Below are 27851 nucleotides of genomic sequence, written 5' to 3' on the forward strand. Positions count from 1 at the left end.
GGTTTATGGGCCCGTCCTAAGCACAAATCGCCAATGATGACCCATCCGAGGTCAAGGCGCTGTGCATAGGGTGCGTCGTGGGGTCCGTTATACCGCTCCCGAACTTTATGCACACGCAGGATGTCTCTGCCGAGGAGAAGCATGATGGGAGCATCTGGGTCAACTTCTGGGATTTTGCCCACCACTGGCTTGAGATGGTGGTAGTAGCGAGCTATGTCAGGAGAAGGGATCTCCGACCTGTCATCGGGCATCACATTGCATTCGATGAGTGTTGGAAGGGGAAGTTGCATTTTGCCATCTATTGACTCTATGATAAAGTTGCTGGCTCGTCGCCCTGTTGTCTCTGTGACTCCTGAACATGTCTTCAGGGTATATGGTTCTGCACCTGCCTTGCTGCCGAAGAGGTTAAAGAAGTCTGATTTCGCTAGAGAGCGATTGCTTTGTTCGTCAAGAACAGCATAGATCTTGGTAGCCTTCTCTTTATGGCCAGCAGGGTAGACTCGGACCAGACATATTTTTGAACATGATCTGGTGTTAGTTGCGTCCCCACACACTTCAGTGCACTTTGATGTTACTGCTGGGTTGTCATCCCTTTGCTGCTCCCCGCCGTAATCGCTGTTGGTGTCAACCCTCTCAGCTTCCCATGGGGGTGGCCCTGGATGTAGTGCAGAGGGATGTCTATCGCTGTTACACTCCTTACACTGTACTTCCGTGTCACAATCCTTGGCAATATGGCGAGTGGAAGCACAGCATCGGTAACAGATACGCATGTCCTTGAGATAAGCCTTTCTCTCTTCTAAAGACTTGCTCCGGAAACCGCGGCATTTCCCCAGAGGATGGGGCTTACTGTGTAAGGGACACTGCTTGTCTATGTCCTCTAACTTCTCTGATGAGGAGCTTTGACTGGTTTCTGATTCAGATTCTGAAGAGACATCAGTCTTCCTTACAGATACTGGCGTTCTGTGTCCACCTCCACTGGTGACACAGGCGAAACTTGGATCGTTGCGAGTTTGGGCTTCATCGTATACGAACTTCACAAAGAAGGAAAATGGCGGAAATGAGACTCGATGCTCTTTCTTGAACCTCGACCCTGCGGTTACCCATCTCTCCTGAAGATAGACTGGGAGCTTTGATAAGATGGGATTGACCCCATGTGCTGTGTCAAGATGTGATAGGCCGGTTAGGTATCCATTCGTTTTTGCTGCCTCCAGCTCTAATAAAAGGTCTCCAAGTTCTCTTAGTTTTTGGTTGTCTTTGGCCGAGAGCCGCGGGAAGTCTTCAATTCTTTTCAGAAATGCATGCTCTATAACCTCAGGGGCCCCAAAGCAATCTTCCAGTCTTTGCCACACCATGTTGAGGCCTGCTGTTGCGTTATGGATGTAGGCTGCTCTTAATCTCTTGGCTTGTTCAGCTGACTCAGGTCCCAGCCACTTGGCGAGTAAGTCCAGCTCTTCTTGAGGTGTCAGGTTCAAGTCTCTGGTTGAGCTGAGAAAGGAAGTCTTCCAGGCCCAATAATTTTCTGGGTGGTCATCATATTTCAGTAGACCAGAGCTGACCATTTCTCGTCTCATTAAGTACTTGGCTAAATCAGATGTGCCAGATGTGCCAGGAGGATTATAAGTAGGAGAGGTTGTGGAGTAATGAGGCTGGAGAGGACGAAATTCCTCTCTACTTGTGTATCTGGTGTCACGTGACCCTTCTCTCAAACTCCTGTACTCTTGCTTGGGGCTTACAGCACGAGTGTGTTGTGTTGATATATTTCCTGTAGCCTGAGTCTGAGTACAGGATTGAACAGGTAAGTCTTTGTACTCTACCTTACTGCATTCACCAGACTCTGCAGAGCAACTTCTTTCTTCATCATCGTCCATATCTCGCTGGCACCTTGATGGAGAGACAGGCTCTGATTTGGCTGTGTGGGGGAGTGGGAGTTGACCATGGTTCATCTCTGCATGTTTCTGCACATACTCTATGGTGCGCTGCATAGGGCTGAGTGACATCATGTTAGTCTCTAGCTGATAATGTTGAAGTTCTTCATTTTCCTCTTGGTCGTATGCCTCCAAAACCTGAGCTTCAGCCAGTGCTGCAGCAGCTGCTTTTTCTGACTGGAGCACTTGTAAGTCTGCTTGTAGCTCAGCTTTCTTCTTAACTTGATCAGCTTTGTTTTTTTCTTGTTCATATTCTATTTCTGCTTGCTGTTTTAACAGATTTGCCTCCTTTTGGGCATAAGTAAATTGGACCCGTGCGGCCTCTGCTTTGGCCCGTGCTTTGGCAGCACGACTGCTGGATGTAGAGGTCCGGCTTGACTTTGTAGAAACAGAGCATTGAGACCTGACTGCCAAAGTTTCATCTATTGGTTTAGAAGCATCCATGTTAAAACTTGCTTGTGGGGTTGCTGTAGAGCCAGTGATGCTGATCCTCTCTTTACTCGACAGTCCGTTGTGAAGTATGACTTTTTACTATTCTGCCCTCCCTAGGTAAACTGACAGGCTAGTTTGGCAGATAGCGAACAGTCTTCCCAATGAGCACAAACGGTTTGTAGTTAAGGCTGTTTAATGCCACTGGAAAAGTTGTAAAACTGCAATACAGAAAATACAGAAAAAATATGCATTCTGTATTAATATTGTGAAAAACAAATAGAACATATGCAATAGACATGAAAAGACAATAATCAAACTGCTGTCACACTGTACTGGACTTAAATGACAAGTAGCTGTAGGCTAGCAAGCAGCAATTAGCTTAATTTAGTTTCAGCCAGCTTCAAACATTAACATCAAATTTAGCTTCATGTAGTTTCAATAGTATTGGATAAACATCACAAAATAGACTAAAGGAAGGCATAACTTCAAGAAAACCAACAGAATGTGCTTACAGTCATATATTTTCCAAGGCTTGTCAAAAGAGTAGCTTCTGGCATAGCTCTCTGCTCTGCTGTCTTGTACACACTGAACACATACTGGGAAACTACAGCAAGCTCAAAGGGTCAAAATACACCACATGGTGCAAACAAAAACGATCTTCAAAACCACCACTAGGTGGCAATAATTCACACCAATAGTGGGCAGAACAATTCCCTTGTTGACCACTTTGGACTTTAGCAGTTCACTGTATCTCTTTCATGTGTCATAGGAATTTAAGTGTTGTTGGAGGTGGTGAAAGAGCCATTCTCTTTCACTTACCACACCAACCTTGCCCCCTGTTACTCCAGGCTATTGAACTGGTGATGACACTCCACTTCTGTCTTGTCCACAGATGGATCTGAACAACTTAATTAGGAAATAAAAATAAAATGACACAAAAATAAATAAATATATTTACATATATTTCTATTTTTATGAAATTCAATTAAATGACATTATTTTGATATGGTGTAGTTCATTCCGGTGCAGATTTGCAAGCAACCAATCATCATACTAAGCATGAAAACCACCTATTATAAAACAGTTAGTTATGGTCCTTGATTATGTGATTATGATTGGCTGAGCTGCGTTCCAAGAGTTGTAAAATGCTCTGTAAACACACCCGTGACCGCTTGATCTCAGATTACAGCAACTAACAAAAAAATGTCTAAAAATGCCTCATTAATTTTGATTTACAAAAACTGTTTCTCAAAAGAAGAAAAAAAAATACGATTTGTTTCACATTTAGGTTGCAGAGGTTGAGTTTTTGTTATTATTATTTTCTCCCTACAATTTTCAGGATAGCAGTCCATCTGAATGTAAATTATGCATAACAATCACCTTGTTTCTGCAGCTACAGTAGTTGGGGACCACTTGGCTCGGCCGTAACTTGCTCCTCTAAGGGTTCTAACTCTCTTAGAGCTGCATGTTGCGTGCCAGACTGGTGAGCATAACGATCTGGGTTCTATCCCAGCTCAGGGTGCTGCGTTATTTGCTACAGTATATATAATTATACAATAATTTATGTTGTTCTTTGGATATTTGTCAATGTATACACAGCATGTGAAATTTGCTCTATGCGATTATTTTAGGAGTAGTGGACACTATTAATACAGCACCAGGGGAACAGTTAGGGGTTAAGTGTCTTGCTCAGGTACATGTTGACACATAGGCTGAGCGGGAGGGTGAACCGGTGACCCTCCGACTCCCAGGCAGCCTCTAACCACTCAGCTACTGCCACCCCAACCAAAGCATTTAAATGGTCATTAATTGTACTTTCAATTGTTTTTCTAGATCACCCACTGGCACAGCCCATACTTCTATGCCTACTTTCCAGCAGCCTCCTCTTTCCCTGCCATGTTGGCGGACATGCTTTGTGGAGCTATTGGCTGCATTGGATTTTCCTGGGTAACAAACATTACTTTTATTCTATTACTTCAGTTTATTTCTGTATATAGGTATTTTAAATTAAGATTCAGGTGAAAATATTTAAAGGGTTCATAGTCAAAAATAATAAACGTGAATTTCGTGAAATGACTCGCCACTGCAGAGCGCAGATCTCTGCCAGGCCAGATCTCTGCCATGCTCAAATATGGAGTTACACATTGCTCCAGACTGACGTGATATTGATGACAGTCAAAAGTTCTGATCCCTTCAGAACCACACCATAAAAAGCTCTTTGACATTCTTGTGACACGACTCCCGAGATTTCCTAGCCCAAGGATACAACAAGTTTTCCAAAACGGTATTCATTAACTGTAAAATACATTAATAAATATAATTTCTGATGAAATAGGGACTTACTGTTTTATATTTTATCTGTCTTATTGCCTATTTATTTAATGTGTGATAACCTGTTTTCATTATTTTTGTTAAATACTTGATTTAACAACTTGAAACACAGCATGCCTATTCTGGGGAAAACATTCGCCATAGCAGATCTGCAAGCTGTAGATATTTTTGGCGAACAGATTTGGAGAAGACTGTAAAAATAACGTTTTTGAAAAACTGTGTCAAAGTACAGTTGTAACCCAAATCGTCTTTTACGGCTATAGAGGGTTTTGCCTACAGTAAGTGGTTAATCTGGGAGGTCATTAAATTCATGTAATTGGTTCATAATTATGTTTAGGCTGCCAGTCCGGCCTGTACAGAGCTGGAGACTGTGATGTTGGACTGGCTTGGGAAAATGCTCCAACTACCTGAGGCCTTCATTGCTGGAACCCATGGACAAGGTGGAGGTGTCATTCAGGTAAGTGTCTCTGTGTAAGTTAGCACTTGAGGACATCAAAGTAATCCTAAACTAGGTTAATATTACACAGAAAAAGACATTATTCACTGGCCTTTCAATTTCTGTTTTATTTTGTACAAGCATGTGCATGTTTAACACACAATATGACACACATGTGCTAGTATTCAAGATACCCATCCACCCATGTGCACATAATACCTTCCTGATCTGCACAATATGCCAGCCAACCAGAGCCTTCACAGACTGCTGGGATGGCTACCTTGTTTATGCGGAAACATAATTGACTGCTGCCAAACCTATATTCAGCAACAATTTGTATTTTATTGATTTGTCCTTTCTCTCCCCGGTTCATAGTGCTAGATGAAATGGCAGGAAATAGCTTTTTAATATGTCATCCATTGACAGGATGGCTGGGATCGTTTTGTGGTGCAAAAATCAAATTGTTAGTTTAGCCTTCCATTGACACAAACATAATAGCAGCTGAGAATGTTTTTGCGTGCGTGCGTGCGTGCGTGCGTGCGTGCGTGTGTGCAGGGGCGGCAAGTGGCAAAGCATGAGAGCGCACACTGATGACAGATCATGTCATGCACCTCTATTGTCACCACCTGAGTTGTGTTTGTGTGTCTTCCGTCTCTGTGTTGATGTGTGGATGGAGGTGCACACACACACACACACGCACGCACGCACGCACGCACGCACGCGCGCGCGTGAGTGCGTGTGTGTGTGTGTGTTAGATGTGCAGCTTTTGTCTTGCTCCTGCTCTTTTTAAGTGCATCTCACTATGGCAACAAATGGTTCTCCTCTTAACAGAATGGATAATATGAGGGTTGTGACAGTGCTTTGCCAGCCTGTCATTATAGAGCATCTGCCTACAGTGCACTGAAGTAGGGCTGCAAGCCTGCATGCAACAGTTACCGTCCTTGAAGTATGAAACTAATTGATTTAATCCATTTTTATAAAGTTCTTGACTAATAATAATCAATCCCCATTTTGAGCATCACCATGTCATTAAAGGCACATTTTTCTTTCTCTTGTTTATACTGAAAATAGACTTTATAGTGAGCTTATGGTCTGCCATTTTCTCTACTACTTGTGTGACAAAATATAAAATAATCTTTAAGTAGTAATTTGATTTGTTGCTATATAAAACATAACTGTGTAATAAAAAAAGGAATTATAAAGAATAATTATTAAGAAAATATTAGATAGGTGCATGCCTACACTGGATCCAAACAAGAGGATCTTTTCATTAAGGACCTTATCGGCTTTCATTTCTGAACTCTATAATAGACTTAGACATTTAATGACTACAGTGATAAATAAAATATGACAAATCATGTTAAATGTGTGTAATATTTTTTGGAATTTAAATACCGGTATTCAGATACTCCACTTCTTTACTCCATGCAAATCATCCAGTTGTAAATTACTGAAGCACTTCTAAGTTTCACCAACGTTTGCCCCTTTTCTGGGTCAAACATTTAGAGAAAATAGGCGATTTTCAAGCTTAAAATGCCTCATGTTGCGACGCGTTGTTGTAAGCATGTAGATCGCCTATTTTTGACAAAAAGATTTGGTGTAGAGGGAAATACTAGCAGACCTAGTATAGAGCCCTGGTGGGCACCAGAAAACGAATTATATAGGGCTTAAGTGTGGAAAGTTCCAAACATTTTTCTGGTAACAAATAATACAATACTGTATATAGCCTACAGTAGTAGTACTGTGGTATACAGTAATATGCCATATTATCTATACAAATGTTTGATAAATAATTGGCTCTGAGCCCATTAATCACTACAAAGAAGACAGAGGCAGGTTGGAGGCTTATTTATTGTAGTTGTCTAATATACAGTATGTCGATCACTTTGCATGGCTGACTTGCTTTGTTAGGAACGTGGACAGGAAGTATACTTGAGTTGACCATAAAGCCAGAGGTCTTTGACTGTTTACATAGATTGATTTGGTCCATTGCCACTGAGCCACCACCACCCTTCAATCTAAATGTTTTGATATTAGTAGAGGAGCCTATCAATTTTTGTAATTTTGGAATGATAATTGTTGGAGACATGTATATCTTCATTCTTGGGGTTCTCACAATGCCAAAAAAACATGTCTTCAATTTTTCCTTTTGGGTTTAGCATGTGTAATTAGCATAATTAGCCAATTAATTGCCAAAAACAGTAAATGGCAATAACTTTGCTTCTAGGTAACTTATAAAGGTGATCTTAGAGTCTAAGTCCATGTTTGTGAGGTCCTGAAACTCATCTGTTACCATTGTGAAGTCATACAACCTTTCCTAATTAGCATAATTAGCATACATTACGCAAAAACGAGGTGAAAATAAGCAAATTGCTGCATTTCTTTGTTTTAGTCTACTTTGAAAGCTTCTTACAGACTCTAAGATGTATGTTTACAAGTCCAGGAATTATTATTATACTATACATTAATCATGCAACCTTTTGTCTGTGTAATAATTATGTAATAATCACACCGAAACCAGAAATAGCTATATTTCTTTATATATCCCTCATATAAAATAAAGAACAATATGAGAAATGGTCACAGAATTATCAGATCGTTTATACTAATATGTACAGAAAGTTCTGTAAACACATTTAAATAGAAGGGTCTCCATCTTCGTCGTCGACGTCATCGTCAATCCCCAACAGTTGTGCCTTGCTTACATTACAACACACCTCTTCATCTTCCCCACACATGCACATCTCGGAGCAGTTCAAATTTTGAGATCGACAAGAACAATGTGACATGCACTGGGATTTCTTGCAGCCACATTTGATCAGTTGAGTAATGGTGGCTGGAGCTGGGGGATCCCGTGTTGTGACTGGCACCAGATGATCTCCCTCAGCCTCCCATCCATATTCAGTTGCTGGTGGCATCTAGGTACGTGGTCCTGATACCATACCATTGCCTGGTAATGGGCACAGGCAATGGCTTGATGTAATGCTCTTTGTGTAGGTGGCAGCTTCTCTGCTTATAATTGTTTCTTTGTGAATAACCTCCACCTGAGTTCACCAACATCCACAAGATTTGTACCGGGCTCGTACAGCTGGCAAACAAATGCTTCAATCTTTTTTTCTGTGTCAGAACTGAGCTTTTTTGAAGTACCTAGAGTAGCAAATGCAGATACCACCTCCACATGACACTGGTTTAGGGCTTGCCAACAGGTTAACTTTCCTTTTCCAGCAAAATGGCCTGTCTGGTCAGCTCCAGTGAAGGCATGGAACCCTGGTAAGACTGAAGTCCTCGTTTCACCCAGTGCCTGCACTACTGGCTCCAGTGAGATGATACGTTTTTTGTTTCCCACACCGGAGATGAAATAGGTGTCCTTGCACAGCTGATTGTACCGTCGGATTGCAAGAACAAAGACATCAGTGTCTGGGGACTCAATGTAGAGCTGTGTTGCCCCTCTTCGGACAGCATCCAGGCTGTGCAGGATTATCCTTGTGTCAGCCTCTTCCTGTGAGCTGTGGAGATGTTTTACATCGATATAGTTTGAGTGGACATCTAGCCTTGACGTGATTATGAAAATGTTGGGTTTCCCCTGGAAGTGTTGGAGGGCTTTCTTAGCAAGATAGACAGTCAGCTCATCTTTGGTGTGGATACCTGACAAGAACTGTTTTTCAGACACCTTCCCTATCGGTGTGTTGTCTTCCACATGATAAGTGGTAGGGGGCTTGCCACCCTGGCGTTGCATACACGTGGCCTCCTTCAGTGAAGATGCAATATCATAGCGGTCAAATACTACATGGGTCTCACTACGTTCTTTGGTCTTCCTGTCCAGTATGGCTATGAAGTGGTAAGCCCACTGGGAACATATCTTGATCCATGATGGCTTTCCCATTGCCTCTACCAATGCCATTCCATCTATGACACTTAGATGGCAGGGGACAACTGTCAGTGGCAGCACTCTGTGGTTGCTGATCAACACCAACGTCACCAGTCCTCTTCTCATTCTGCAGCTCCTTTGGCAGTGAACTCGTGCTGGCCAATGGCTTCTTTGAGGTTGATCTCTGACCGTGATCGAGCAACAATCAGCATTCGAGCAAACAATGACCTGTCATCCTTCAATTCCACCACCTGGTCAGCGAGCTTGTGTTTCACAACTTTTCCTGCACTCTTCCACATCTTCAGTTGAACCTTTTTCATTCTGGCCCAGACACTGACTTCATTTTTGTTAATGCGCGCTTTCACAAAAGCAACATAGTTCTGCTGGCCAATTTCGTCTTGGCTGCATACATCTTTCTCCACGTGGGGTGGCATCACAACTTTTGTGATGATATTGGGTAGGTCTTTGCCATCATATGTTAGAGGATTCAAAGATGACTTGATCACATGCTTCAATCGAAGTACATTCTTTTCCTGCCTTGTCCAGACAGCAATGGACAAGTCATGGTGCTCCTTTTGTGTAGCTGTTTGTGTGCCAGCCATCTGGCATGCTTCTTCAGCAAGTCAACTCAGCTCTGGTGCGACCAGAGAAGAACCTTTCTCTAGCACTAGCATTCTGAGTAATGCCCACAAAGCCTCCAGTGACCTTCATGATGCAATTGTGATGTGTCCAAGCAGCATCATTCAGGTGTTTTCAATAACTATGATTAGCTTTATCAGCTGTGATCCCTCACAGCTGAAGCACAGTTGCTTGACTAATTATGACAAGAATTAATCTATGGATATCCTAACAGAAAAAGAAACAGGTAATTTCTTACTTTCAGACTAATTAATAAATCATGTATGCAGATTATACTAATGACAAAAGGTTGCATTTACTTACATCAGGATAGGAATTTCTGGACATGTAAACATACTCAATTAGTCAATAAGAGTCTCAGATTATCTCTCCAAAGTCAGCTAAATGTGAAAAATTAAACAATTTCCTGATTTTCAACTAGTTTTTGCATAATTTAAGATGATTATGCTAATTATGAAAGGTTGTATGACTTCACAATGGTAACATATGAATTTCTGGACCTCACAAACATGGACTTAGACTTTTAGATCACCTTTATAAGTTACCTAGAAGCAAAGTTATTGCCATTTCCCGTTTTTGGCAATTAATTGGCTAATTATGCTAATTACACATGCTAAACCCAAAAATAAAAAATGAAGACATGTTTTTTTGGCATTGTGAGAACCCCAAGAATGAAGATATACATGTCTTCAACAATTATCATTCCAAAATTACAACCAGCAGAATCACTTGATTGGCTCCCCCACTATATGACTTGATTGACCCAACAGCTCAGAAGTCATACTTGTTGTGATATAATCAACAGTTAGTGTATTGACGGTCTGGTGAAGAATTCAAGCTTATTGATTGACTTTTTGTTTTAATTCCCCCTGAAGCCTTGACGTCATGCCCAGTGTGTGCTGTCATGTGATATTAGCTTTGTTGTACGATGACTCATCGTAGTACCCAAACATAATTTCGTCCTGATTATGTGCTTTCTTCAGTGAATAGACAGGCTTTCTGTTAGGATCAAAGGCAATTTGCAAGAGAATAAAAGGCTGATATTTTAATGGGCAATGAGGATACTCTGGCCTCTCTTTCACAGTCTGTGATGTGTGCACATCTTCTTGTGTCCATGCATAATAATAGATTCACCGATTTTATGTACAGTATCTGTTCGCGCGCGCGTGCGTGAGTGCGTGCGTGCGTGCGTGCGTGTGTGCGCGCGCAGGGGGATCTCTGTTTTGGTTCACCAGATTGTCTCTTTGATTATAAAAAATATATACATACATGCTACAGGTATGTATTGTAAACAGACGTGTTTAGAAATACAATCAGTAGCCTACAGTAGATATAATTGAATGTGGTATAATCATAAACTAATGGAAGGACATTTTAATAACTAACAGATAACATTTTACGCCCAGTGGATCCCTAATAACTAACAAAGTATTTGACTGATTGCTTTATAGTTTTTGCTGTACTTTATACTGTACATTCAAGTGTATTTTGCTAAAATATTTCTCTCCTGGGACCAAGGGAAGAGCAAAACGTACGATGTCACCCTGATTAGCATGAAAACTGTCTCATGTGATCATTCTATAACTTCATTTTGTCATTCATAATCATAATCAAACTCATTTTATCCGCAGGGCACGGCCAGTGAAGCAACCCTGGTGGCTCTGCTAGCTGCTCGCTGTAAAGCAGTCCGACGAGTCCAGACCTCTGAACCACAACGCACTGAGGCTCACATCATCTCCAAACTGGTTGCCTATACCTCTGACCAAGTAAGAGCTAAAGCACATAGCAAAGAAACATCTCTACATTCATGCAAATTGTCATTCACCTGACCCCACTTTACAAGCATTCACTGTAGGTGGTGGAACAACAGTGCAGCCGCATTCTTTCAAGAATGTACTGTAAACAGGTGGTTACTAGTGAAAGAGCAATCAGGTAATTCAGAGTGACAGCAGGCCTACTGTAGACCTTATCAGGTTTAATACAAGACTATAGCAACGTTTGGGAGTTGCCTCAGGGAGATGCAGACCTTTACAAGGACAGCAGCCAGTTGATTCTCTCCTCCCAGTTGAAGAACAATGCACTTTCTTCCATTTTCCTGTTTGACAAAGATATGCTTCTTCGTTGTGCTTTTACAGTTTATCTCTGGCTTGAAATAACATGTATAATTTGCTCATTTGTTACTCTGGCTGTTGTGTATGTCCAAAACACTCAATGTATAATGTTTATGAAAACATTGCAATAAAGCTGCTGCTCTTACTCTCCAGTCTCATTCATCAGTGGAGCGCGCTGGTCTGATAGCCGGTGTTATGATGAAGAAAATCCCAACAGACGACACCTACGCTGTCAAAGGAGAGACGTTAAAAAGGATGGTGGAGGAGGACAAGGCAGCGGGACTCATCCCATTTTATGTAGGAAAACGCATATATTTACACTTAGCCTACAGAAATATATCGTCTCTGTCGGGTGAAAACCCTGTATGTCCAAAACCGTTCGTTTTGCATTCATCATTTTAAAAATGACTTAAACTAGTGAAAACAGCCGATCTACAAGCACACAACGCCTCGCGCCGCGAGGCGTTGTGTGCTTGTAGATCGGCTGTTTTCACTACTTTTGTGCGACCGCCTTGTATGATGAAGCAGGGCTGTACTTTACGAAAGAACGTACACATTTGAAACTTGGAGATCCGAGGTTTCCGCTCGACAACGACGATATACAATATATGTACATGGACAAAGGCACACATATATGGCATTAACAAACAGGTTAATAAATATCTCACACACACACACACACGCACACGCACGCACGCACACACACACACACACACACACACACACACACACACACACACACACACACACACACACACACACACACCATCATGTTTTCTCCACTACATGTCCACATAGTGTCTTATTCACCATCACCACTTTAAAATGCAGCATTTTAGTCCTAAGAACTCCATCAGATATGTTACAGTCACATCATTTAGATTGTCACCTGCTGTACCCTGTATTTACATGACATTATTGCATTGTATTATCGAGTGGAAAGCTCACTGGAGATACCTGATATCAAATAACCTTAGTTGCACTTACGTACAGTATGTATACTGTATAGTGTACCGTGCAATCACATACATCAGTGGTTCCCAAACTTTTTAGCCCAAGAAACAAAGGGAAAATGTAATGTCTCCATGGGAGCTAAACTAGCAAAAATAGGAAATCTGCTATTTTCACTACTTTTATTTAATTTTATTTTTTTAACACAATTATTATTAAGTGTGCCTGCCATGCAATGGCAAAACACTTATTGTAATCCGCCATACTTAATTAATTAATTAATTAATAATGATCCCACAAATGGTGCGCTAATAACTGCCGCACAATTTACGCCAATATATACATCAAAACGTGCGGCTCGGCCGGGAATGGTGTGCTATTACTTTTCTAAGAGAAAAGTTGTATCGTTTAATTGATATTAATTTATCAGTGAATTAATTTTACCCATTGACTTATAATGGGAATCGCAAAAACTCACATTCAATATTTTTTTTCTCGCAAACCATAGGGGCTACAGTTTCAAAACTTGGAGAGGAGATTTATAATGATATCAAGGATTAAATAAAAAATAATTTCGTCAGTTAGCCTCATGGTGGCGCTATAACAGTCTACTTTACCTTTCGGCCTGTAACTCTTGAACCGTGGGTCAAATTAAAATTCCCTTTTCCCTGGATTCCTTGGGTCATGACGCATCTCCTCATATAGGCCACGCCCATTTGCGTCAGGATAGATTTTCCGCCATTTTGAATTTTCTTCAAAACACACTTTTTGCTCCTTTTCCTACATATTTTCTCCAAATGTCACAAAAATCGATACACACGATCTATGGACTCATGCGATAAACATATTTAAACGATATTTTGATAGTCCATACCGTTCTTCCGTAACAGGGTTCCAAAGTTAGCGGGAGGAGCCCGTTTTGTAAGAAGTAGCCATAAATCACAAACGAAACATCCAGTCAACACCAAATTTTAACCACAAGTGGGGGGCGCTATACTGAACATATACCCAAAAGCATTTCCACTTCGACCCATAGGGGGCATCACAAACGCGCAAAACGTAACCGTTTCATGCCAAAACGCGTTTTTCAGGGGGAACGACCCTCTCAAAACGAAACACAAACGATCTCGGGAGCGACGGGACAACGTAATCGCCTTGCGGAACTTGTGGGAGGAGCCTATTTCTTAAAAACAAGAAACCATATTGCTAATGCTAACACATGCTAATGCTAACAAATGCTAATGCTAACAAAGATGCTAATGTTAACACATACAAGGTTGCACACACTTAGCGAGCTGCAGGCACACTTAAAATTTCTTCGAAATTTTCTTTTCTAGTTATTATTTAGAATTCAATCTTTTGTCATGGACCCATACAAATCGGTCCATGACACAAAAATGGGTGCCGACCAACTGTTTGGGAAACACTGACTGACACACATCACCTGTCTCTGTTCAACACAATGACCCCCCTGCCCTCAGGTGGCTGGTGAAGCTGAGCATATAGCCTGAGGAGGATCTTGTGTGAAAGGCTGTTATTTGTAGCAGCCTAGCTCCTGTCAAGCCTAATGAGAGTGTATCTGGTTAGAGACAATAGTCCCTGTCACACCTGGACCCACAGATCACTATCAGTGAGCGATCCCTGCAATAACGAGCACTATAATAGTCAAGGAGGCTTACAGTGGTCAGGATACATATATCTGGATCATCTGGGTTTATCTGAATGGTTACCTGTGGCTGTGTGCTAATGAGAAAGGAACAGGTGCTTTGTGTATAAGCTGTGCATTTGTCATTGGGTGTAAAAAAAGATTTTTTTATTTTAATATTCCTATGCAGACCAACAATTTCTGCTGCACATATGTTCTTGTGATTGTATAAATAGAGGTTTTTGCTATATGTATCTAGACTAGATAACATAAACTAGAAAAGATAACTGTATTCAAAACCATCTGTTAGGCAAAAGACCTTTTTTTTTTTACATGGGTGATAATGGATTTTGTGATTTGTATGTTTGTATCTTTCAGTTCTGTGCAACTCTCGGCACAACTCCATCATGTGCTTTTGATCACATCACTGAACTTGGGCCCATATGTGAGTCGAATTTACAGAAATGTACCTATTGACAGAATGACAATATGTGAAAACGTTGTAATAATACAATATGAAATATTGTGCCAATGTCTGCTTCTGTGCTCCAGGTACTGTACAGTATTCCAAGGGACATTGTACTATTATTCCTGAACTGGGTTGTCCTTATCTATTCCAAGTAATTCTGAGAAAATCTGGATGCATATCGATGCAGCATACGCTGGGAGTGCATTCATCTGTCCTGAATTCAGACCTTTACTGAACGGTATTGAGGTGAGAAAATGCAGAAATCATTCTAGAGAAAGAAAGTAGGCTACATACAGTAATAGTACATACATTTAGTGATCCACTCAAATGTTCAAGATCTTGAAATTTTACTTTAATACTTTTAAAGAGTGTTTAGTTAAAATAGATACTGTATGTTGGTGCTGAATTCTGTTAAAAAACAAAATGAATTGCATTAGCTGTTTCATTTATGTTTGCTAAAGGTGTATTATTAATTTGAAGTGTGCAAGAGTGAGTAATAGGCCAAAGATTCTGTGGGACTATCTATGTGGCTTTTGATGTTGCTGTGGTGGTTTTGTCTCCTCATAGCTGAACGCTGTGCAGAGAAACAGAGATAAGGACACAGTCATTTCCTGAGGCAGCATCAGAGACCTTTAGATAAAACCATGCTGCTTTTCCTCGGCAAAGAAATACCACAGTTTATTAGACACACAAGTTCAAACCCCGTTGGAAAGAGGTAGAGCGTAAAGGAGAGAGGAAGAGAGCTAGATAGAAAGAGGATGAGAGTAGGGGACAGAAAGTGGTAGAGAGACACACTGTATGTTATCTCTCTCTCTCTCTCTCTCTCTCTCTCCCCTATAATATTAATATAACACACATTATACACACATTAAACATTATGCATACTGTTGGTCTATAAACTCAAATGTCTCCAAAGTCCAAACAGTAAACACAGAACAACTTTTCTGGAATGGGGGGCTGCCCAGCTCTTCTCCAGTGCTGGAGGGCTGGTTGCTAGGATATGGATGATGGGAAGGCAGACAACAGGCCTCCTTTGAATCAGTCAGCATGGCAACTGTCTACCAGAAATCTGTCTTGTATTGTCTCCCATTGCTGCTGCCTTTTTATTGCGTTTGCGCACGCAGATGGAAAAAAGGATATTAGAAAAATGATAGTGAACAAACAGATTAGAACGTAGATGTGTCTCTCTTTGATGAGCCATTCCTGGAAAAGGTTATTTTGAATATTCCCTGTGTATTAATGGAAAGACTATTTTACAATTCAAATTAATAGATAATGCTGTTATGAAAAATACTGTCTCTCTGGTGGACATAAAGATAACAGAGTTAAATTAATCCAAACAAATTGGGCCACAGATTTTTCATACCAATACTTATACACCAGCACTATTAAACAAAACCAACTGTAACATAATTGCTGAACCTGTCCTGTGCATACTGTAGATGGATATTGTGTGCACCTTGCTCTTAATCTTGGGTGCTGTGTGTTAGTTAATATAGTTATTGTGTAGTTATCTTATAATTGTCTGAGGTACAAAATTAATTTCTGAAAGGACGATATTATGAATCAATCAATAAACAAATCAATAAACAAAATACTCAAACAGAAATATACTGGTCAGGTCTATTGTGTCTATTAGGTGTTCACCATTCTATAAATACAATTCCCTAAAAAAATTCTCTGGTTCACCTTATTATAGCGTGTAACAAACTACTTTTGTGGAATCAGTAACTTATCAGTTTATTTGCTTGTGTTCTCTTCTTATTTATCATTAAATAACTCTTACTAGTTATTCTAATAAGGAAATTAATCGGAAAAAATAACTTTATAACTCATTGGTTGCTTTGTTTTGTTTTCAAAGTTTGCAGATTCTTTCAACTTCAACGCCAGCAAATGGCTTTTAGTCAACTTTGACTGCTCAGCTATGTGGTAAGTTGACCACCTATCATACAGTAAGCATGAAAATGTCTGGTTCTCTTTCAAAATAAACTCTGTATACCTACCTGCCTATATGTCTATCAGATTATTCTTAAAGTTATACCATGTAACTTTTTTTATAAAACAAATCTTAAAATTGTCCTAACTGTTAAATCGCTAAAGTTTTAGAACCCCCACTCCGTTATTTTCAGCTTCTAAAGCCTTCTCTTTATATGTTTTCTATGAGCCGTGAGGGGGGGAGAATTTCGCGGCAAAATTGCGTCATCACACTACCGGCCAATCACAGCAAGGGTTATACACTGCCGGCCAATCACAGCGCATCTTGGAGTGGGGTCGCTAGGGCGGCCATATTTGTAGTCTCCCGTGTGTTTCTATACTCGGGTGCACGGTAAGCATGGGTGAAGGAGTGTATTTCCGGAATGGCTGAACGCACAGCAACCAGGGACCCCTCAAAAGATAGATCTCGGCGAGGTGGAGGCAGACGCGGGGGTGTGAGAACTGAAAAACGGCCGAAAGACGCGGACGCGACCAAGGTTTGCTATAGAGCTACTGACCACAAGTTGAGCAACTTACACAGTATAGCTTTAATTCAGACATTTCCTTATTGGTTACATGCATAATATCAAGCTTATTGAGAAACCCTTGAGCCATAATGACCAATATGTAGGCCTAATACATTGTTGATAATATATACATACATACGTACAGTATACTAGAAACTGTAATACTGCACTGTAGTCATAACAAACTGACTTCCATCTAACTACACCTGACTCATTCATACAATACAAACAGAACGGCGCCTCCCATCTGCCTATTCTATCAACAGCACACAAACAGACACATACTGTATACACACTAACTTCCTATCCTTGTATGCTACATTGCTAAGACAGTACCGGGTCACTTGACACACTGGAAATTACTAATATACCGGTACTCTAGTGGCAATAACAATAAAGTTATTTTGTTGTGGAATGAAAATGATAAAACTAAAACACAACTAGAAAAATATTGTTCCTTCGAAACAATTGTGGGCTCGCTTCAAGCCAGAAAACAATGGCTATAAAAGTACAAAATGTCAAGATCGCAGGCAGTGCTCTCTTTGACGTTACTGACGTCAAAGATTGGTCCATTTTGTTCCAAAAATGTGTTGTGCAAAAGTTGACCCGCTGGTGGCGCTATAACAGGCCAATGTAAGAAGGGTGTTATCTGTTCCTTGACCTATTGGGAATGTGCTTGCAAGATTTCACGCCCATTGCAGGCTGTGTTCATGATTTGAGGTGTTTTTGGCTTTGGCCACTTTATCGCTGCTTGCAGCTATATTCATTATTATTATTTTTTGTGTGTGTGCACTTCATAGGCATATTAGATAAAGGTCCTTAGATTGTGTGTAGAATGTTTCATGCAAATTGCAAAAAAAAAATCCTAATGGGTTTAAGCGTTTCACAAACTAATCAAAATGATATAGCGCCCCCCTTTGGCCAATTGGGGTAAGATTGGTTTTAGTGATATTTGGACTAACACTCTACATCTTTGCCAAATGCCATGAACATGTTACTTTGCATGTATGATTTAGAGGCAGAAGAATAATTTGCATAAAACTGCAATATTCATTGAATTTATTTAAAAAAGCATGTTTCAATTTTAAAGAAATCCGATCTGACAGATCTTTAGATATCGGTCCAAAGTTCACGTAAAAAAGAGTTTTGTGCACGTGGAGCGAAAATTCCAGAATAAAAGCGGGTTTACGCGTTTTACAAACTGCTCAAAATGGCGGAAAATCGAAGGGTGGAGCTTACTTAACAACGACACAGATGTCTTCCGCTCGAGTCAAAGCACGCGTGTAACAAGTTGCATGTCTTCAAACGAAACGAGTCATGACTTATGCCCGTTTGAAGTTTGAATTTTCAAACGCTTCGTATAGCGCCCCCCTTTGGCCGATTGGAATAAAATTGGTTTCAGTGATACTTTGACTAACCCTCCACATCTTTGCCAAATGCCATGAACGTGTACCTTTGCATGTATGATTTAGAGGCCGAAGAATAATTTGCATAAAACCGCAATATTGATTAAATTATTAAAAAATTATATTTCACTTTAAAAAAAATCTGGTTGATCAATCTGACCGTATTGGTCCAAAGTTCATGTGAAAAAGGTTTTGTGCACTTGACGCGAAAATCCCAGGAGGAGATAGATTTTTACTGTTTTTCATTTTTGACAAGTGTGCCTGCAGTGCAGCTCCATAAATGCGCGACCTCGTGCAGCGGTTTTGACCGTGAGACCATCCGCCGAGTCGTCTGCGTTTTGTTGTGAGAGGGTCGTTCCCCGTGAAAAACGCGTTTTGGAACGAAAGGGTTACGTTTCGCGCGCTTGTGACGCCCCGTATGGGTCGAAGTGGAAATGCTTTTGGGGATACGTAGAGTATGCCATCCGCGACCTGTGGTTCAAATTTGGTGTTGACCCGAGGTTTTGTTTGTGATTTATGGCTATCGTTTGCGAAACGGGCCCCTCCCGCTAAATTTGGCAGCCCGTTACGAACGAACGGTATGAACTATCGAAATATCCCTTGACTATGTTTATTGCGTGGCATCCTAGATCAAGTGTACCCATTTTTGTGCCATTTGAAGAAAATATGTAGGAAAAGGAGCAAAAAGTGTGTTTTGGAGTAAATTCAAGATGGCGGAAAATCTATCCTGGCGCAAATGGGCGTGGCCTATATCGGGAGATGCGTCTCGACCCAAGGAATCCAGGGAAAAAAGAATTTTAATTTTCCGACCTACGGTTCAAGAGTTACGACGCAAGTGGTCCGTTATAGCGCCACCATGTGGCCGAGTGGAAATGCTTTTGGGGATTCGTCACGTATGCCACCTCTGACCTTTGGTTGAAATTCAGTGTTGACTCGACCTATTGTTTGTGATTTATGGCTATCGTTTGCGAAACGGGCCCCTCCCGCGATAACTTTGGAATCGCGTTACGAACGAACGGTACGGACTATCGAAATATCCTTTGACTATGTTCATTGCATGGCTTCATAGATCATGTGTACCGGGTTTTAAGACATTTGACGAAAATATGTGGGAAAAGGAGCAAAAAGTGTGTTTTGGAGAAAATTCAAGATGGCGGAAAATCTATCCCTACGCAAATGGGCGGGGCCTATTTGGGGAGATGCGTCTTGACCCAAGGAATCCAGGGAAAAAAGAATCTTCATTTTCCGACCTACGGTTCAACAGTTACAGGCCAAAACGTAAACTGGGCTGTTATAGCGCCACCATGAGGCCAAATGACACTATTATTTTTTATTTAATCCTTGAAATCATTATGAACCTCCTCTCTGAGTCTTGAAACTGTAGCCCCTATGGTTTGCGAGTGAAAAATAATTGAATGTGAGTTTTTGCGACTCCCATTATAAGTCAATGGGGAAATTTAATTCACTAATAAATTAATATCAATTAAACTATAGAACCTTTCTCTTAGCAAGTTACTAGCACACCATTCCCGAGTAAGCCGGTCGATTTGACATATGGCGCGAGTGTGTGGTGGCAAAACTGTGGGAGGAGTAGCGTGCCAAACTTTGGGGAATTGCATGGACATACCTAACTAGAATTGACAGAGTCAATTTTGACAAGTGTGCCTGCAGCGCGCTAGATGCCCGACCTCGTGCGGCGGTTCGGACCGTGAGACCGTCCGCCGAGTCGTCCACGTTTCGTCGTGAGAGGGTCGGTCCCCGTGAAGAACGCGTTCTGGCACGAAACGGTTACGTTTTGGCACAAAACGGTTACGTTTTGTGCGTTTGTGACGCCCCCTACGGGTCGAATTGGAAATGCTTTTGGGGATTCGTTGAGTAAGCCACCCGCAACCTGTGGTAGAAATTCAGTGTTGACTCAACGTTTTGTTTGTGATTTATGGCTATTGTTTGCAAAACGGGCCCCTCCCGCTAAATTTGGAAGCCCGTTACGAACAAACGGTATGGACTATCAAAATATCCCTTGACTATGTTCATTGCATGGGTTCATAGATCATGTGTACCCATTTTCGTGACATGTGAAGAAAATATGTAGGAAAAGGAGCAAAAAGTGTGTTTTGGAGAAAATTCAAAATGGTGAAAAATCTCGCAGTGTTCGAATTTGCGTGGCCTATATGGAGTGATGCGTCGTGATCCAAGGAATCCAGGGAAAAAATAATTTTAATTCTGTGACCTACGGTTCAAGAGTTACGAGGCAAGTGGTCCGTTATAGCGCCACCATGTGGCCAAGTGAAATGCTTTTGGGGATTCGTTGAGTTTGCCACCCCCGACCTGTGGTTGAAATTCAATGTTGACTGGACCTTTTGTTTGTGATTTATGGCTATTGTTTGCCAAACAAGCCCATCCCGCTAACTTTAGAAGCGTGTTACGAACGAACGGTACGGACGATCAAAATATCCCTTGAGTATGTTCATTGCATGGCTTCATAGGTCAGGTATACCGCTTTTCGTGACATTTGAAGAAAAAATTTAGGAAAATGAGCAAAAAGTGTGTTTTGGAGAAAATTCAAGATGGCGGAAAATCTATCCTGGCGCAAATGGGCGTGGCCTATATGGCGAGATGCGTCTTGACCCAAGGAATCCAGGGAAAAAATAATTTTAATTTTTCGACCTACAGTTCAACAGTTACAGGCCAAAACGTAAACTGGGGTGTTATAGCGCCACCATGAGGCCAAATGACACTATTATTTTTTATTTAATCCTTGAAATCATTTTGAACCTCCTCTCCAATTCTTGAAACTGTAGCCCCTATGGTTTGCGAGAGAAAAATACTTGAATGTGACTTTTTGCATTGTCCCATTATAAGTCGATGGGGAAAAATTAATTCACTAATAAATTAATATCAATTAAACTATAGAACCTTTCTCTTAGCAAGTTACTAGCACACCATTCCCGAGTAACCCGGTCGGTTTGACATATGGCGCGAGTGTGTGGCGCAAAAACTGTGGTCTGTGAAACGTGTCAAACTTTGGGGAAAAGCATGGACATACATACACTAGAATTGACAGAGTCAATTTTGACAAGTGTGCCTGCAGCGCGCTAAATGCGCGACCTCGTGCGGCGGTTCGGACCGTGAGACCGTCCGCCGAATCGCCCGTGTTTCGTTGTGAGAGGGTCGGTCCCCGTGAAAAACGCGTTCTGGCACGAAACGGTTACGTTTGGCGCGTTTGTGACGCCCCCTAGGGGTCGAAGTGGAAATGCTTTTGGGGATTCGTTGAGTATGCCACCCCCGACCTGTGGTTGAAATTCGGTGGTGACTCGACTTATTGTTTGTGATTTATGGCTATCGTTTGTGAAACGGGCCCCTCCCGCTAACTTTGGAAGCGCGTTACGAACGAACGGTATGGACTATCGAAATATCCTTTGACTATGTTTATCGCGTGGCTTCATAGATCATGTGTACCGGTTTTTAAGACATTTGAAGAAAATATGTAGGAAAAGGAGCAAAAAGTGTGTTTTGGACAAAATTCAAGATGGCGGAAAATCTATCTATACGCAAATGGGCGTGGCCTATATGGGGAGATGCGTCATGACCCAAGGAATCCAGGAAAAAAATAATTTTCATTTTCCGACCTACGGTTCAAGAGTTACGGGGCAAAACGTAAAGTTGGCCGTTATAGCGCCACCATGAGGCCGAGTGATGTAATTATTTTTTGATTAATTCTTACAATCATTATGAACCTCCTCTCCAAGTCTTGAAACTGTAGCCCCTATGGTTTGCGAGAGAAAAATAATTGAATGCGATTCCCATTATAAGTCAATGGGGAAAATTAATTCACTAATAAATTAATATAAATTAAACTATAAAACCTTTCTCTTAGCAACTTGATAGCACACCATTCCCGAGTAAGCCGGTCGATTTGACATATGGCGCGAGTGTGTGGTGCGAAAACTGTGGGAGGAGTAGCGTGCCAAACTTTGGGGAAAAGTATGGACAGACTTAAGTAAGTAAATATGAGCGATAACAATAAGTCTGCCCATGCTATGCATAGGCACACTTAACTAGAATTGACAGAGTCAATTTTGACAAGTGTGCCTGCAGTGCAGCTCGCTGAATGCGCGACCTCGTGCAGCGGTTTGGACCGTGAGACCATCCGCCGAGTTGTCTGCGTTTCGTTGTGAAACGCGTTTTGGCACGAAAGGGTTATGTTTTGCGCGCTTGTGATGCCTTCTACGGGTCGAAGTGGAAATGCTTTTGGGGATACATAGAGTACGCCACCCGCGACCTGTGGTTACAATTCGGTGTTGACCCGAGGTTTTATTTGTGATTTAAGGCTATCGTTTGCGAAACGGGCCCCTACCGCTAACTTTGGAAGGCCGTTACGAAGGAACGGTATGGACTATCAAAATATCCTTTGACTATGTTTATTGCGTGGCTTCATAGATCATGTGTACCGGTTTTTAAGACATTTGAAGAAAATATGTAGGAAAAGGAGCAAAAAGTGTGTTTTGGAGAAAATTCAAGATGGCGGAAAATCTATCCCTACGCAAATGGGCGTGGCCTATATGGGGAGATGCGTCTTGACCCAAGGAAGCCAGGGAAAAAATAATTTTCATTTTCCGATCTACGGTTCAAGAGTTACGGGGCAAAACGTAAAGTGAGCCGTTATAGCGCCACCATGAGGATGAGTGGTGTAATTATTTTTCAATTTATTCTTAAAATCATTATGAATCTCCTCTTCGAGGTTTGAAACTGTAGCCCCTATGGTTTGCGAGAGAAAAATACTTGAATGTGACTTTTTGCATTGTCCCATTATAAGTCAAAGGGGAAAAAATAATTCACTAATAAATTAATATCAATTAAACTATAGAACCTTTCTCTTAGCAAGTTACTAGCACACCATTCCCGAGTAAGCCGGTCGTTTTGACATATGGCGCGAGTGTGTGGTGCAAAAACTGTGGGAGGAGTAGCGTGCCGAAGTTTAGAGAGTGCGCTTGTAAAGTCAATACTAGAATTGACAGAGTCAATTTTGACAAGTGTGCCTGCAGCGCGCTAAACGCGCGACCTCGTGCGGCGGTTCGGACGGTGAGACCGTCCGCCGAGTCGTCCGCGTTTCGTTGCGAGAGGGTCGGTCCCCGTGAAAAACGCGTTCTGGCACGAAACGGTTACGTTTCGCGCGTTTGTGACGCCCCCTAGGGGTCGAAGTGGAAATGCTTTTGGGGATCCGTTGAGTATGCCACCCCCGACCTGTGGTTGAAATTCGGTGTTGACTCGACCTATTGTTTGTGATTTATGGCTATTGTTTGCGAAACGTGCCCCTCCCGCTAAGTTTGGAAGCGCGTTACGAACGAACGGTATGGACTATCGAAATATCCTTTGACTATGTTTATCGCGTGGCTTCATAGATCAAGTGTACCGGTTTTTAAGACATTTGAAGAAAATATGTAGGAAAAGGAGCAAAAAGTGTGTTTTGGAGAAAATTCAAGATGGCGGAAAATCTATCTCTACGCAAATGGGCGTGGCCTATATCGAGAGATGCGTCTTGACCCAAGGAATCCAGGGAAAAAATAATTTTAATTTTCCGATCTACGGTTCAAGAGTTACGGGGCAAAACGTAAAGTGGGCCGTTATAGCGCCACCATGAGGATGAGTGATGTAATTATTTTTTGATTTATTCTTAAAATCATTATGAATCTCCTCTGCAAGGTTTGATACTGTAGCCCCTATGCTTTGCGAAAGAAAAATACTTGAATGTGAATTTCTGCTTTCTCCCATTATAAGTCAATGGGGACAATTACGTTTTGCGCGTTTGTGACGCCCCCTACGGGTCGAATTGGAAACGCTTTTGGGGATTCCTTGAGTAAGCCACCCGCAGCCTGTGGTTGAAATTCAGTGCTGACTCAACGTTTTGTTTGTGATTTATGGCTATTATTTGCAAAACGGGCCCCTCCCGCTAACTCTGGAAGCCCGTTACGAACGAATGGTATGGACTATAGACATATCCCTTGACTATGTTCATTGCATGGGTTAGTAGATCATGTGTACCCATTTTTGTGACATTTGAAGAAAATATGTAGGAAAAAATGCAAAAAGTGTGTTTTGGAGAAAATTTGAAATGGTGAAAAATCTTCCCATGTGCAAATTGGCGTGTCCTATATGGAGTGATGCGTCGTGACCCAAGGAATCCAGGGAAAAAAGAATTTTAATTCTCCGACCTATGGTTCAAGAGTTACGAGGCAAGTGGTCCATTATAGCGCCACCATGTGGCCAATTGGAAATGCTTTTGGGGATCGTTGAGTATGCCACCTCCGACCTGTGGTTGAAATTCAGTGTTGACTGGACCTTTTGTTTGTGATTTATGGCTATTGTTTGCAAAAGGGGCCCCTCCCGCTAACTTTGGAAGCGCGTTACGAACGAACGTAATGGACTATCGCAATATCCCTTGACTATGTTCATCGCGTGGCTTCATAGATCATGTGTACCGGTTTTTAAGACAGTTGAAGAAAATATGTAGGAAAAGGAGCAAAAAGTGTGTTTTGGAGAAAATTCAAGATGGCGGAAAATCTATCCTGGCGCAAATGGGCGTGGCCTATATGGGGAGATGTGTCTTGACCCAAGGAATCCAGGGAAAAAAGAATTTTAATTTTCCGACCTACGGTTCAACAGTTACAGGCCAAAAGGTAAAGTGGGCTGTTATAGCGCCACCATGAGGCCAAACGACAGTATTATTTTTTATTTAATCCTTGAAATCATTATGAACCTCCTCTCCAAGTCTTGAAACTGTAGCCCCTATGGTTTGCGAGCGAAAAATAATTGAATGTGAGTTTTGGCAATTCCCATTATAAGTCAATGGGGGAAATTAATTCACTAATAAATTCATATCAATTAAACTATAGAACCTTTCTCTTAGCAAGTTACTAGCACACCATTCCCGAGTAAGCCGGTCGATTTGACATATGGCGCGAGTGTGTGGTGCGAAAACTGTGGGAGGAGTAGCGTGCCAAACTTTGGGGAAAAGCATGGACATACATACATACATACATAAATATGAGCGATTGCAATAAGTTGCCAATGCTATGCATAGGCACACTTAACTAGAATTGACAGAGTCAATTTTGACAAGTGTGCCTGCAGTGCGCGACCTTGTGCAGCGGTTTGGACGGTGAGACAATCCGCCAAGTCGCCCGTGTTTCGTTGTGAGAGGGTCGGTCCCCGTGAAAAACGCGTTCTGCCACGAAACGGTTACGTTTCACGCGTTTGTGACGCCCCCTAGGGGTCGAAGTGGAAATGCTTTTGGGGATTCCTTGAGTATGCCACCCCCGACCTGTGGTTGAAATTCAGTGTTGCCGCGACCTATTGTTTGTGATTTATGGCTGTTGTTTGCGAAACGTGCCCCTCCCGCTAACTTTGGAAGCGCGTTACGAACGAACGGTACGGACTATCGAAATATCCTTTGACTATGTTCATCGCGTGGCTTCATAGATCATGTGTACCGGTTTTTAAGACATTTGAATAAAATATGTAGGAAAAGGAGCAAAAAGTGTGTTTTGAAGAAAATTCAAGATGGCGGAAAATCTATCCTGGCGCAAATGGGCGTGGCCTATATGGGGAGATGCGTCTTGACCCAAGGAATCCAGGGAAAAAATAATTTTAATTTTTCGACCTACGGTTCAACAGTTACGGGCCAAAACGTTAAGTGGGCTGTTATAGCGCCACCATGAGGCCAAATGACACTATTATTTTTTATTTAATCCTTGAAATCATTTTGAACCTCCTCTCCAAGTCTTGAAACTGTAGCCCCTATGGTTTGCGAGAGAAAAATAATTGAATGCGATTCCCATTATAAGTCAATGGGGGAAATTAATTCACCAATAAATTAATATCAATTAAACTATAGAACCTTTCTCTTAGCAACTTACTAGCACACCATTCCCGAGTAAGCCGGTCGATTTGACATATGGCGCTAGTGTGTGGTGCGAAAACTGTGGGAGGAGTAGCGTGCCAAACTTTGGGGAAAAGTATGGACAGACTTAAGTAAGTAAATATGAGCGATAACAATAAGTCTGCCCATGCTATGCATAGGCACACTTAACTAGAATTGACAGAGTCAATTTTGACAAGTGTGCCTGCAGCTCGCTAAATGCGCGACCTCGTGCGGCGGTTTGGACCGCGAGACCGTCCGCCGAGTCGTCTGCGTTTCGTCGTGAGAGGGTCGGTCCCCGTGAAAAACGCGTTCTGGCACGAAACGGTTACGTTTCGCGCGTTTGTGACGCCCCCTAGGGGTCGAAGTGGAAATGCTTTTGGGGATCCGTTGAGTATGCCACCCCCGACCTGTGGTTGAAATTCAGTGGTGACTCGACCTATTGTTTGTGAGTTAGGGCAATTTTTTGCCAAACGGGCCCCTCCCGCTAACTTTGGAAGCGCGTTACGAACGAACGGTATGGACTATCAAAATATCCTTTGACTATGTTTATTGCGTGGCTTCATAGATCATGTGTACCGGTTTTTAAGACATTTGAAGAAAATATGTAGGAAAAGGAGCAAAAAGTGTGTTTTGGAGAAAATTCAAGATGGCGGAAAATCTATCCCTACGCAAATGGGCGTGGCCTATATGGGGAGATGCGTCTTGACCCAAGGAAGCCAGGGAAAAAATAATTTTCATTTTCCGATCTACGGTTCAAGAGTTACGGGGCAAAACGTAAAGTGAGCCGTTATAGCGCCACCATGAGGATGAGTGGTGTAATTATTTTTCAATTTATTCTTAAAATCATTATGAATCTCCTCTCCGAGGTTTGAAACTGTAGCCCCTATGGTTTGCGAGAGAAAAATACTTGAATGTGACTTTTTGCATTGTCCCATTATAAGTCGATGGGGAAAAATTAATTCACTAATAAATTAATATCAATTAAACTATAGAACCTTTCTCTTAGCAAGTTACTAGCACACCATTCCCGAGTAAGCCGGTCGTTTTGACATATGGCGCGAGTGTGTGGTGCAAAAACTGTGGGAGGAGTAGCGTGCCGAAGTTTAGAGAGTGCGCTTGTAAAGTCAATACTAGAATTGACAGAGTCAATTTTGACAAGTGTGCCTGCAGTGCGCGACCTTGTGCAGCGGTTTGGACGGTGAGACAATCCGCCAAG

General features: G+C 41.7%; 1 protein-coding gene across 1 annotated transcript in view; it reads left to right on the forward strand.

The window, feature by feature from the left end:
* LOC308280672 (aromatic-L-amino-acid decarboxylase-like) overlaps positions 1-27851 on the forward strand; it is a gene marked incomplete at both ends in the record, with an annotated part of 153583 nt that overhangs the window by 3586 nt on the left and 122146 nt on the right. Inside the window, 7 exons of the mRNA XM_080720944.1 lie at positions 4191-4304; positions 5026-5145; positions 11263-11397; positions 11896-12039; positions 14717-14787; positions 14960-15053; positions 16669-16736. Coding sequence (XP_080577070.1) covers positions 4191-4304; positions 5026-5145; positions 11263-11397; positions 11896-12039; positions 14717-14787; positions 14960-15053; positions 16669-16736 — 746 coding nt within the window. The remainder of the gene's footprint in view (positions 1-4190; positions 4305-5025; positions 5146-11262; positions 11398-11895; positions 12040-14716; positions 14788-14959; positions 15054-16668; positions 16737-27851) is intronic.

This window comes from Nannobrachium achirus (genome assembly GCF_963921795.1).
Source record: "Nannobrachium achirus genome assembly, chromosome: 2".
In the NCBI taxonomy this organism is placed as follows: domain Eukaryota; kingdom Metazoa; phylum Chordata; class Actinopteri; order Myctophiformes; family Myctophidae; genus Nannobrachium; species Nannobrachium achirus.